Source organism: Mastomys coucha, unplaced genomic scaffold, assembly GCF_008632895.1.
Source record: "Mastomys coucha isolate ucsf_1 unplaced genomic scaffold, UCSF_Mcou_1 pScaffold21, whole genome shotgun sequence".
Lineage (NCBI taxonomy): Eukaryota > Metazoa > Chordata > Mammalia > Rodentia > Muridae > Mastomys > Mastomys coucha.
Genome location: NW_022196904.1, coordinates 128588804 through 128602116, shown reverse-complemented (window position 1 = coordinate 128602116; position 13313 = coordinate 128588804). Strand labels below are relative to the sequence as shown.

Below are 13313 nucleotides of genomic sequence, written 5' to 3'. Positions count from 1 at the left end.
GACGACTAGGGATAGGTGGAGGGACACACGATCGCAGTTCCTGTACACTACGAAAGAGGGAAGGGGAAGGGGGCATTCACAGAGTGGAAACAGACGACCACCAGGTTTACCTCAAGATTCTAAACATTGAAAGTAGCCTTTTCCAGCAGGAAAGGCCAAGCCACTGGCAGCCACATGCTCTGCCAAAGAGAAAAAAAAAAAGGCACAAGCAACAGTGTCACTCCAGGGGAGTGTTACAGGAAGGGTTCACTGCTTAAGTGCAAATGTACTGCTTTTGCAGATGACCCAAGTTCAGTTCCTAGCACCCAATTCCAAGAGATAGGTGCCCTCTTCTGGCCTTGATAGGAACTATATTCATGTGCACACTCGTGTGAGTGGGCGTTTAGAAATAACTTTTAAAAGAGTGCTGGTTTTCTGTGGCCTGGTTGGGTGCCCTGTGCTTCACAGGGCTGTCTTGGTCTCAGTTTGCTGCAGTTTGGGGCATCACAAAGAGAAATGGAACCTATGTGAGGACCAGGAAGTGAGCATGGCCAAGGAAGGTCTACATTGACCTGGGTGTGCCACCCTGAGAAGTGAGAAAGGAAAAGCAAACACAGGATTTCCAAGAAGCCAAATCTTAGGGAGGAAAAAAGCAATGTTTAGATACGGGGGAGGATGTAGGGAAACCAAGAGCCACTAGGAGGACATGAAATGAATGGGGACAGGGGACCGAAGAGCTAGCCCAGCAGTTAGGAGCACATATTGCTCTTGAAGAGGACCAAAATTTGATTCCCAGCACCCACATAGCAGCTCACAAGTGTCTGTAACTCCACTCCCAGGGGATCTGAAGCCTTCTTCTAACCTCTGTGGGTACCAAGCACACATGTGCTACACATATATACATGTAGGCAAAACACTCACATACTTGAGGATATATATATATATATATATATACATATATATATATATGTATATATATATATATATATACACATATACACTGCAAGAGAGGAAAAGAAGCCAGGAGGTGGTGGCGCACGCCTTTAATCCCAGCACTAAGGAGGCAGAGGCAGGCGGATTTCTGAGTTGGAGGCCAGCAGCCTGGTCTACAGAATGAGTTCCAGGACAGCCAGGGCTACACAGAGAACCCCTGTCTTAAAAAACCATAAAGAGGGCCGGTGAGATGGCTCAGCGGGTAAGAGCACCGACTGCTCTTCTGAAGGTCCTGAGTTCAAATCCCAGCAACCACATGGTGGCTCACAACCACCCGTAATGAGTTCTGACGCCCTCTTCTGGTGTGTCTAAAGACAGCTACAGTGTACTTATTTATAATAATAATAAATCTTTGGGCTGGAGCAAGCGGAGGTCCTAAAAGTCAATTCCCAACAACCAGATGAAGGCTCACAACTATCTGTACAGCTACAGTGTGTACTCATATGCATAAAATAAATAAATCTTTAAGAAAAGAAAAGAAGAGAAGAGAAAAGAAAAGAAAAGAGGGACATCCATATATAAACAGCATGGTAGCTCCTCCAGAAGCAGGACACAGTTTCTTCTGGACTCAGCAAGTCCTCTGTAAGGCACACACCACACAGCCTGTGAGCTGAAAATGCCCATCCACAGGACATACACACCAGTGTTCACAACCAAAATGCAAAAGCAGTCCAAATGCCCACTAACTGATCACTGGACAAACGCAAGTACACAAGAACAACTTTGTCCATAGATAAGCATAAAGCAGTGATGTATGCTATGACGGGAAGACTTCTGATGACTGATTTCTTGCTAAGTTAAAAATGCCAGACACGGCAGCATGTGTATAGTAGAGGATTGCAAATTCGATCATCAATAGGAGGAGAGGAGCTCGGCCCTATGAAAGTTCTGTGCCCAAGTGTAGGGGAATGCCAGGGCCAATAAGTGGGAGAGGGTGGGGTGGCAGGCATTAGGAGGGGGGAGGCAACAGGGGTTTGTTTTTGTTGTTTTTGTTTGTTTCTTTGTTTTTTGGAGGGGAAACTGGGAATGGAGAAATTTACATGTAAATAAAGAACATATCTAATAAAAAAAAAAAATGCCAGACACGCTGGGCGGTGGTGGTGCACGCCTTTAATCCCAGCACTTGGGAGGCAGAGTCAGGCAGATTTCTGAGTTTGAGGCCAGCCTTGTCTACAAAGTGAGCTCCAGGACAGCCAAGGCTACACAGAGAAACCCTGTCTCAGGGGAAAAAAAAATGCCAGACACAAAAGCCACATTCTCCACAGGTCTACTTCCAGGAACCAGGAACCTCCAAATAGACAAACCCACAGAGATGGCAAATATTCTAGTCGTGGGCAGTAGCAATAGAGGGAGAAGCCAATATACAGGGCCTCCCTGTAAGTGACTTGAATGTTCTAGAGCTGACTGCAAGGAAATGGCCCTAGTCCTGACATCAAAAAATCCCAGAGTGAAGAAGTGTGGAGCGGAACCTGGTAAGAGGAGTGAGGTAGAGACTGCCCTCATGAAGCCTGCTATCTAGGACAGAACAGACTTGTGGGAACCAGACTATAGCCCCTTCCACACTAATGGTGAAAAACTGGCAAAGAGGATAAAACTGAAAAGAGAGGCACAAGAGAGAAATGGGCCAAGGTGTCTGCCTGGAGTCCACCCACCCACAGCAGTTCTGACTTGCCTCTCTCCATCCCATGGCTCAAAAACATCTGCTGACTAGGGACTCCTGGTCCCTACTAACACTGCCAGTTCTGCAAGGCCATGTCTGCCTGGGAAGGGTCACTTGGGAGTTAACTAAGCAAAGCAGGAAACAAGCTCCAAGTGACATCTTACTCTGAATACATAGCAGGACCAGGCCAACACAGCCTGACCATGTAAGGGAGGGAGAACTCTGAAGCACGCCTGCAAGCATCTACCTCCTCAGTTCACTACTAGTCCATGAGTCTAGAGTCTAGGGCTCCAAACCCAGTGGCTAAAGCACCAGCCAGATTGGCAGGACAATCCTAGGCATGGCCCAGGTCACCCATTACCTCTCTCCTCGTGACATCCAACCAAATTAGGAATCAGCCAGAGGCAAAGTGGCAGTCACTGCTAGAAAATGAGAATGTAACAGGTGCCCCTGGCTACCTGGATAAACACTTCTGAAGGGTCACCAGCTGGGACAGAGGTCCTCAGAGAACAGGGCTGAAGACTCTCCTCTCAAAGACTGACTGAGCCAACCTCGCTTTTTCCTAACACTGTGCAGTGACTTTAACTGCCTCACTCTCACCCAAGGGACCGTGGAGCTTCCCTGCCCTGGTGCTGGGTATAAAATGGCCAATCCCTCTGCCATTAAGTAGAGTGTCCCATGAGGTTCTATGCTTAACATTTTCAGTTTTGACATTTAACATAATGAGTACTGATAGTAACACACACACACACACACACACACACACACACACTCTGAGGGGTCTTCCACAGTTTTTAAGAACATAAAACAAGTCTACCTACAGTGATGCCTTTTGGACAAGACTACAAAGGTCAAAGGGCTCCAAGCCACCAGAAGGCCCTCAGCAGCACAGCTCAGTAACGGCAGTGGGCCACCCTGCCAGGCAAGGATGCCAGCCAGGATTGCTGGTGAGACAAGAGCAGGCTGAACAAGATGTTCTGGAGATCCCAGGGTACAGATGACAAAGCTATGATTAAAATTTACATACATGGGCTAGGGCCTATAGCTAAGCAGGGAAGGCCAGGGTTCAACCCCCAATTTAAAAATAAAAATGTCCATGATGTTTTAAGAGGGGTCACCTATGGATTAGGAAAAGGATGGGAGCATAGGAGGGGAGACTTCTGAAACTACAAACGCAGAAACAAACTACCTACTGCTTGTTGTGCATAAAAGGAAAAAATGCCCTTCAGAGCCAGCATGACTGTTTCAAATCGGACACTTTCCTCCTGGGAGCTGATTCCCTCAAGCAACCACTAATGTACTGGGCAGGGTAGTGCTTGTTTCCCACAGCAAGAACTCCTTTACCCCGCTCGAGAGGAACATCTATCATCAGGGGCACATGGCACACCAAGGTGCACAGTCAATCCCAAGCACTTTCTGAGTACAGTAGAACTGAGGAATTGAAATCTACCTCACTTGAGAATTTGCCACCTTCTCTACCCAGCTTCTTTCCCACAGTACCAAAACCCTGACCGAGGAAGCAGGCCACAGAATATGAGTGTGCCCTTCTGGGTCATTCCATTGAGGATATGTATGCCTGTCCCTGGGGACTGGTTTGGAATTAACTTTGGTACAAATCATCAAGACAGATATTCCTTTCCGATATAAGTGTAGTGTAAAACTTCAGAGAGCCTTAAGAAAACAAGTAAAAATTCAGACACCATGTTGTTCAAATGTGAGTTAAGGTGGTCATGGTGGTATATCATCTTTAATCCCACCAGATGCAGGTGAGTAAGTTCCAGGCCAGTGAGGGCTATGTAAGGGTTCCATAGATAAAGAGGGTGAATTAAGTCACCCTCTTTAATATCAGCAGAGTTAGAAGTGTGTATGTACGTATACGATTGAAACACAACAAAAACTCTAGAACTCAGAATCAAAAATTACTAGAAAGAATGTTTCGCACAGCAAAATGATTTTCCCTTGGAGATGAAAGTGCCCCACCATGCCTAATTTTCCTGACATTTCTGAGGGCTTTGAAGCCACAGCTAACGGATCTGAATCATCTGAACAAAACCACGCTACAGTGACATGTTACTGGAAGGCCTAGAATAGAATGCTAAATATACAGGCACACACCCATACAGGCCCTTGTGGAAAACGATCACACGTGAAACTACATCAAGTTGTCCATAACTTGAGCGAGCAGACAGTGCCTCTCTAGCAGGGAACTAGAACACTGGCATGTCTGTAAGTGAAAATAACAAAATATAGCAATAACATCTGCCTTTTACTAATAAAAACCAAGTTTACGCTGTCTGTGAACTCAGCTCGGTGAAACTCTTTTCCCATGCTCTCTGCCAGGAGGGAAACAGGACCCTCACCTGAAATCTACATCAGGCCTGAATCCAAGCCCTGGCATCGTCCCAACTGTTCACCTAGGTGAGGGGAGGGAGAGGGAGAAAGGGAAGTCTGTGGCTCCATAGTTCCATCTGTGGCATTACCCTTTCTTCTTAGACAAGCATGCCACTTGGAGCTGCATCCTGCTTTATTTGGGTTGGCAGTTTAAGTACCAACAGCGGGGTGGCACCATGGCTGCAATGCTGAACTAGGTCAGCCCCAGCCTGCTCCAGGGAGCTCCCAGTGCCCCAGGCCTCAGCTCCCTTCTGCCTCCCAGAGGAGAAAGCCCAGGGTTCCAAGGTGGGACTGGAGAAGCCATTCTACAAGAGAAAGGCCTCTGGCATCATTTTTGGAGAGCTTTTTGGCACCTTTTCATTTAGTAAACAGGAATATAAAGTCCTCCAAGGCTTGAATAGAGCTACCTCATTTGAGAACTAGTGCTATTGTAAGTTGACAGCAAAATGAGGGTGCCTCACATCTCAGGCCCCTCAAAAGATGGGACCAAAGGGATGGGATCTAGATACTAGGAATCAGATGATGGAGGTTTGGGACTGAGGTCTATTGGGAGGAAGGTTCAGGGATGGGAGATGGGGTGCAGAATTAAGAGGCAGGGATCCCACTCAGGTTTTGTGGTTTTAGGGTAGAGACTTAAAGTTCAGGGTCAGTGCGGTATGGGTTGGGAGGACAAGGAACCAAAATTTCTGAAAGCTGGGTTTCTGGAATCAGAAATCAGACTTTGGGGATCAGAGTCAGAGACTAGGGGCCAGGGGTGAATCAGGAAACCTGGGGTCAGCGTGAGCTTAGGTTTGGAGGCCAGAACATCCAAGTATCAGGATTCTATGTCAAAATTCCAGGTCAGTACTTGTGGCTCTGGAGTTCCGGAGCAGGAAAAAGATAGGGATTTGCTGTCTTAGGAGCAAAGCAAGGAACCAGCATCAGGATTCTAGGATCTGGACTTAGTCTGGGTTTCTGTAGTATGGATTAAGACAGGGTTCAAAAGCTGAGTCTTCGAGTTTGGCCTCGGGTACCAGAAAAGCGGTGCCAAGGTCCCAGGTGTGTAGCTGGAAGTTTCCTGGCCTAGGGTACCCCACTAGGGGGTCAGGGTCTGGGGCTTGGGAAATTTTCCTAGTCGGAGTCTCCAGCTGTGGGTAGGGGGCATCAGAGTCACACGTCCAAAAAACAACTGGCCCGGGGTCCGCGGCTATAGAAGGCGCTGCAGGGGCCGGAATTTAGGGTCTCCAACTGGTAATGGGGATGTCAGGGTCCCGGGCTGGGAGACTCCTGGCCCGTAGCCGCCCCTCCCAGGCCGACGGCGCGGCACTTACGTCGTCGAAGAGCGAGCCCACGTTGGCCGTGACCAGCAGGACCGCGGTGCCGGGGGCGGCCGCCTTCCCCGCCATGGTGCCCGGGCGGAGCGGGCTCTGGACTGGGTGGCGGCGGCCGCTTCCTGCGGGGCCGGTAGGGCTGGGGTCTCGCGGGGCCGCGGGGCGTCAGCTGCGCCGGGGGACAGCACTGGGGTGCATCGCGGGCTTGGCGGGTCGGACCGGGCCTGGCCGGGGCTCCAGCCTCGCGGTCACTGGCTCTTCGCTGCTCCGCGGCCCCGCGCCCGCTCGCCGCCGCGCCTCACAGCGGCCCGCGCGCAGCCATTAGACCCGCCGGGAAAGTTCCCGCAGCCGCCGCCGCCGACTCCGGCTGGGACAAGTCCCGCCCCACAGGAGGTGGGACCCTAGAAGGCGGGGCTGTCGGTCGCGCCGGGGGTGGGGCCTCCCTGCGGGGCGGGGCCTGCACACAATCTACTGACTTGGGTCGTAGGCTCCCAGGCTCAGGGTCCGCTGGAAGGGCGGGTCCTCGGGCCGGAGCCAGGCTGGGGGGTGGGGTTTGTGCAGGGGCGGGCCGGCTCACAGGAGCTGGGCCTACGATGGGGCGGAGCCAACACTAGAGACGGGGGAGAGGCGGGCATCTGGGGCATTCCTGTCACTCAGGCCTCCCCTGGCTTTGCCCCGCCCTGCCGCGGTTACGCGCATATTCCACCCTCCACTCCCATGACGTCACGGCCCTGCTACCAAGGCGCCTCTTAAAGGAGCCGCGAGTTTGGACGACTACATCCCGCCCTCTTTTAGCCGCTCTTGTTGGGAGCCCAGGAGCTCCTGGAACCTCTGTCCTGCCCCAGATGTGGAATGCATCTTCAGCCCGGGTCCAGGCCCTCGCCCGGTATGGGGAGTCTGACGTAGGCGGATCTTGGGAGGGAGCGAGGTCACGGAGAATTGGGGAGGAGCCTCCTTTAGTCCAGGCTCTGGGTCTGCAGAGAGTGGGTCTGCAGATCAAGTGTATGGGATTTTGCAATTTCCTAACACGTCCACCCAGTTCCTTATATAGGACTTTGCTTACAAGACAGAAAAGCTGTTGGCATCCAGAAACAGAAAACTAAAAAATCCTTTTAAGAAGCAAACGTATTGGTGTACTCCTGTAATCCCAGTACTCGGAAGTTGTGGCAGGATTGCTGAGTTCGAGGCCAGACTGAACTATATAGCTTGAGACCATACCCCGCACCTCCCCCCCAAAAAAAGAAAAAATTCAGAATAAGTGTTTGGATAGCCAACTGTGGCCCCCATGCCATACCCAGGGACAGTTCCCAGAGTTGGGGAGGTGGTCAGTTCAGGAATTTTAGCCACCAGAGAGAGCTGGGGGTGGGAGGAGGGAGGTATCCTAGTTAGAAGAGTAGAAAGAATCAAGAAATTTCTCTGAGATAGAGTCAGTTGGTCCTGGAGGTGGGACGGAGCTGGTAGGGAACATATAGTGAGCTGGGTCATCCTTGCTAGCCTAGGCCACCAGAAAGTCCTGTCCAGTGGGCCCTGTTCAGTGGGACTGGACTGCAGCACTGTAGCCCACAAGGAGGCATCCATTGTAAAAGAAACAGTACTACAGACATACCAGAACCCTGATTGCAAATAAGAGTTCTAGTGGATTCATTCCTTAATTTTTTATTTAGTTTGTATGTATGGTATGTATCGTTTCAGGCACACACTATAGAGAACAAGTTCCAGTTATAAGTTCTTTTCTTATATCATGGGTTCTAGGATTTGAACTCAGGTCATCAAGCTTGGTGGCAAGGGCTCTTACACACTGAGCCATCTTGCCCGCTGTAGATGGACTTTTCAGAGGTAACAAGTAACCGTCGGAATTAATTTTAGCAGGACATTTACTTAACGCAATAGATGTGAACATCATCCAATGTGTAACTAACATTTAGCAATGTTAATGAGCTTCCCACAGCAAGGCTTTGAAATGAGTATCTGGTGCTTACAGCGCAGTGCCCAGTAACCACATGCTCTCTACCAAGTGTTTCCCAACTCTTGGCACCATCCAAGAAAGAATTCAGAGATTCGACAAAGAAAAGAATTAAGAGAAAGTAGTATTACAGAGAGAAGTCCACACTCAGGGAGTGAATGTGTATGGGCTTCTCAAGAAAAACCTGTGGCCATGCTTTTGAATGCTCTGTCTTATAGACAAGCTTTAGAAGAAGAGGTTATTCAAGAGTTAAAGTTAGGGAAAGAAATTCTAAGAATGGATTGGCACTTTCCCAAAATAAGGTTTATTCTCTCTTCTGTCCTTACAGGTTTGGGGTTGTCATGATGCCAAGATGCATGATGGGAGTAGGGAAATTTGCCCTGCCAATGACATGAAAATACTGCTATAAAGAAGCAAAGACTAGTGTCCATATTCATCCCAGTGTTCCAAGTACTTTTGTCTACACTTTGCACAGACATATGATGTGCTCCTACTGCTACAGTACACTCTGCAGTAGCATCAGACTCAAGCTGTAGTGCAGTTTGCCTTTTTCCTGTCTGTAGTCTACCTCACAACCCTTTTATTCCACAAAAATCCATCAATCAGCTGATCAATCTACACCACTCAGTAGTAGATGTCTGCTGTGAATTTAATTGCGTGCCCCATCCACACTCCATAGACTTAAGTCCTAACTCCACATTCAATTATTGAGAAATAAAGCCTATCCTGAGGTCTTTAAAGTTACAGGGACCTAAAGGGGGGCATTCTGATCTACTGGGATTAGTGTCCTTATAAGAAGTGGGGTCAGGCTGGGCAGTAGTGGTGCACACCTTTAATCCCAGCACTTGGGAGGCAGAGGCAGGCGGATTTCTGAGTTCGAGGCCAGCCTGGTCTACAGAGTGAGTTTCAGGACAGCCAGGACTACACAGAGAACCCCTGTCTCGAAAAAACAAAACAGAACAAAAAAAAAAAAAGTGGGATCAGAAATCCCTGGTCCTCTGCCCCTCCAGCTGCACATAAAAGGCCATGTGACCACAGCAAGAGGACCTCTGCCTAACACCGGGAGCACCCTGAGCTGGGACGTGAACTCTGGAGCTGTAGGAAATAAAGTTCTACAGTCAAATGTCCAGTCTGTGTCATTTTGCCATCCCCACCAAGGTGGATAATTCAACAAAGCTAACACTTGCCAAACATTATCTTGTTTGTTTGTTTATTTTGGTTTGGTTTGGTTTGTCTTCAAACAAACCAAATATTAGTTTGTTGTGGGGAAGAGGGACCAGGTCTCACACAGCTAGGGCTGGTGCTGAATTCCTAATCCTCTTGTCTCTATCTCCCAAGGGCTGCATAATAGTACATCACTATACCTGGCAAGCATTCCCTCAATAGAAACCAAATATAGGGCATGTTGTTCCCTGTAACCTGTTTTGAAAGTGGTGGCATCGCTTCCTTGCCTCCCCTCAGGCCATTTCTCCCTCATATACCAGCACTCCCTGGCCAAGGTGAGTATTGTCCTAACCTCCTTCCTTCATCAGATTCTGTCCTTCCTTTATCCTTCCAAGCACGGCTCACCCACAAAGTCTTAGCCCTGTCTTGTACCTGTTATCCATTCTGGACTCCTCCAGTACCCTAGTGGCTAGTCCTAGTCCCACTCCAACATCACAAACTCATCCTTCACATCATCAATAACAATGCCTCCTCCAAGTCCAAGCACCTCGCCCTCCCTCTGTCCTTCAGATTCTCTTCCACAAGGCACACACACACACACACACACACACACACACACATGAATGCACAAACACACGCACACACCAAAAACCTTCAAACCTAATGCTGATCCCATCCCATCCTTTATCAATACGCACATGCCCACAAGACACCCACACAGACATGCATGCACATGCCTCAGCTTCCAGCTTCCTCTGCTTCTCCAGGGTTCAATAGCTCTCATGCACCCCTCCCTCAACCCTCCCTGTTCCTAACACTTTATGGCTGCCCCTCTAGACTAATTATATATGCTATGTACTTGCTCTAAGTCTACTTCCAAAGTAGAGAAAACTTAACTAGAAAACAAAAAAATAAAGAAAGAACATCACATCCAAGGCACCCTCATACTCGGGGGCACATCAATTGAGCACTAGACCTCTTGGCTTCCCACATAAGTCCTCATCACTAAAGATGTCAACAGAAATCCTGCCTCCTCTCTCTGGACCACCACCCACCCTAGCAATTATTCTTGCCCTGAACTGTGGAAATAGTTACAGTCTAACCATCTTGCTATAGCAGCAAGTTGTTTTATCTGGTAGCTATTCTGTGATTCCCCAGCCCTTCAGGGAGATGAGGCACCAATCTCACATCCAGGATGCTCCTCCAGGGATGTACCATCCACTCATAGGCTGGCCTTTGAGTCTGCTTTTAATAAAAACCCTCCTTTATTCTGTACCTTGCTATGTCCCTGCATCTTTCTGCCTTTACTACAACCCTATCCTAAAGGTGTCCTAGAGTCTCTGCCTAGCATATTAAGGAGCCATTATCTTCCAGGGCATCAGATTGGCTCCTTGTACCCACATACTACAAAGGCATGATACAGAGTTCCTACTGGCCTTCTGATTCAGCAGCCAGTTCCTAGGCTGGATCTCAGCCAGCCTCCCAATGTGGCTGATGCCTCTATTTACTCCTGAAGGCTTGCTCTAATGTTCATGACACACCTGTCAGGACCTACCTACCCGTCCCCCTTATCTCCTTTGCTAAGCTCTCTGTGTGCCCCACCCAAATCCTGGGGTCCTGGTTGTGTAATTTCTGGGGGCATACTTCCTCCTGGCTGACCTCATGGGTCCCATGCCCTGCCTTTGCCCTCTACAACCGATTGTGACTCAGAGAAAGCTTTCACAAACCTATACGCCTGTTTACTTCTCCAATTCATATCTAAAACATCCCCTAAGTGACACCCTAGCTCTGGCCTCAGGACCTTGGCAAGCACATGTCTCCTTAGCCTGGCTGGTCTCCTCTTATCTCAGGCCCCACACTGGCCCCTCCCTCCATGTGACTTCCCATTCACTTGCCCCTTTATACTATTATACTATTATTATAGAGCTGGCCTCATAAAAAAGTTCTCAACAAATGTTTACTATATGAATCAGTGAGATGTCAGGCAAAGCTGGATCCAGAACCATCCAATCTTCAGGAAGAAACAAAGCTGGATCCAGAACCATCCAATCTTCAGGAAGAAATAGCGCTTACTTCACCCAAGTTCAAATCTACATTTTTAAAAAATATTTTATTTATTTATTTAATTATGTGAGTACACTGTTGCTGTCTTCAGACACACCAGAAGACTGCATCAGATTCCATTACAGGTGGCTGTGAGCCACCATGTGGTTGTTGGGAATTGAACTCAGGACCTCTGGAAGAAGAGTCAGTACTCTTAACCGCTGAGCCATCTCTCCAGCCCTCAAATCCACATTTCAAAAAGCAGTAAAGACGCTCCTTTTCCTAGGCTTCCCTTGACTCTTGAGTGCAGTCTGGGGTCTCTGTGTTACGAGGACCAAGATAAAATGAAAAGCATAGACCTGAGCCCACCTGGTCAACAAAGGGCAGAAGCCGGAGATGGTGGCATAGACAGCATGAGCCCCACCTGTTATGGTGACATCCATCCATCTTTGGCCAGAGGATTTGGGGTCCCCAGGAAGGAAACTAGATCCAAACCATTTGCTAAACTCTATCTTGTAACCATCCTAGAAAGAGCAGCACACTGGTCACATTGTTACTTAGTCTAAGAGAATTTCCGATTCAGAGCTAGTAACAGGTTGAAGGGTTACAACCCATATTCCTTGTGAGTATTCTCTGTCCCATTCAGAAGTTACCCTTAGCATATGTAGTTATGGCACTTCACATTCCTAGGTACATTTCACTCTTTCCATAGCCAGGTTTCAAGATCACTGTGGCTGCATACCACAACACTGAGGTTAAGTGACTTCTTGGATAATTTTCTGTACACAGAGAATCTAACTAGACGCAAAGTGGAAAGAATCCAAGCTCTGATCCTCTTTTGGTAGGGAAAACAGAGTGGAGAGACCCTTAAGCTGGAATGTGTTTTTGATCGGGGAGGGGGTGGTATCTGTGTCTGTATGTCTGTGTCTGTGTGTCTGTGTGTGTATATGTGTATGTATGTACCCAACCTGTGTGAGCTATGATAGTCAGTTCTCTCCTTCCAATATGCAGATCCTGGACATCAAACTGATAATCTCAGACTTGGCAGAATGCATCTTCACCCACTTTTAACTATCTAGTTGGGCATACTTATCATTTGTTTGTTTTGAGATAAGGTCTCATTCTGTGGCCAAGGCTAGCCTTGAACTCATGATGATCTACCTATCTCAAAATTCTAAATTACAGATGTGGACCCGTATGCCCAGTTGATCCTAGAGTTTGCTGATAGAACACACATCATCACCTAAAAGTCCTGCAGGAAGAGAAGGCATCCCTGAGTGTGATAGGTCCTCCACAGTGATGGGCCTGGAAGCAGTTCCCACCTTCAGATTCCAGCTGTACGAGAGTGGATCACAATGTGCCCTGCTGCTCTCCAGCACTGTCTTAAGAGCTGGTTCTGTTCTGTACATGAGAAAATAAGAGCTGGAGAGATGGTACAGTGGTTAAGAGCGGCTGAGATGCCTTCCTGGGGACCTGAGTTCATTTCCCAGCACCCATATCTGGTGGCTTACAACTAACTACCTAAAAGTCCAGCTCCTGGGAATCTGACATCTGTGGACACTTGCATTCCATGTGCATAACCCTATTCTCATACATACACATAATTAGAATAATAAAAATAAATCTTAAATAAATGAAGCTTCCAGAGTCAGCAGGATGGGGCAAAGGGTGGTGCTCAAGCAGGACTCCAGATCAGCTGCTTCTCTAAGCAGCACCTTGCAACCTTAACCTGCAAGCATGCTCTCACCCAATTATTCATTGGACAAACGCGTATAAGGTGCTGTTGTATAGCTGTTTCCTTATGATGGTA

At 48.3% G+C, this 13313-nt stretch overlaps 1 protein-coding gene across 5 annotated transcripts in view; it reads right to left on the bottom strand.

The window, feature by feature from the left end:
- Inpp5a (inositol polyphosphate-5-phosphatase A) overlaps positions 1-6711 on the bottom strand; it is a 186826-nt gene extending 180115 nt beyond the window's left edge. For 4 of the 5 annotated variants that reach the window (XM_031388695.1, XM_031388693.1, XM_031388691.1 and 1 more), the window contains exon 1: positions 6334-6711. In XM_031388695.1, coding sequence (XP_031244555.1) covers positions 6334-6408 — 75 coding nt within the window. In that variant the 5' untranslated portion in view covers positions 6409-6711. The remainder of the gene's footprint in view (positions 1-6333) is intronic. The other variant, XM_031388697.1, reaches the window with a different exon arrangement.
- Between the last annotated feature and the right edge of the window lie 6602 nt (positions 6712-13313).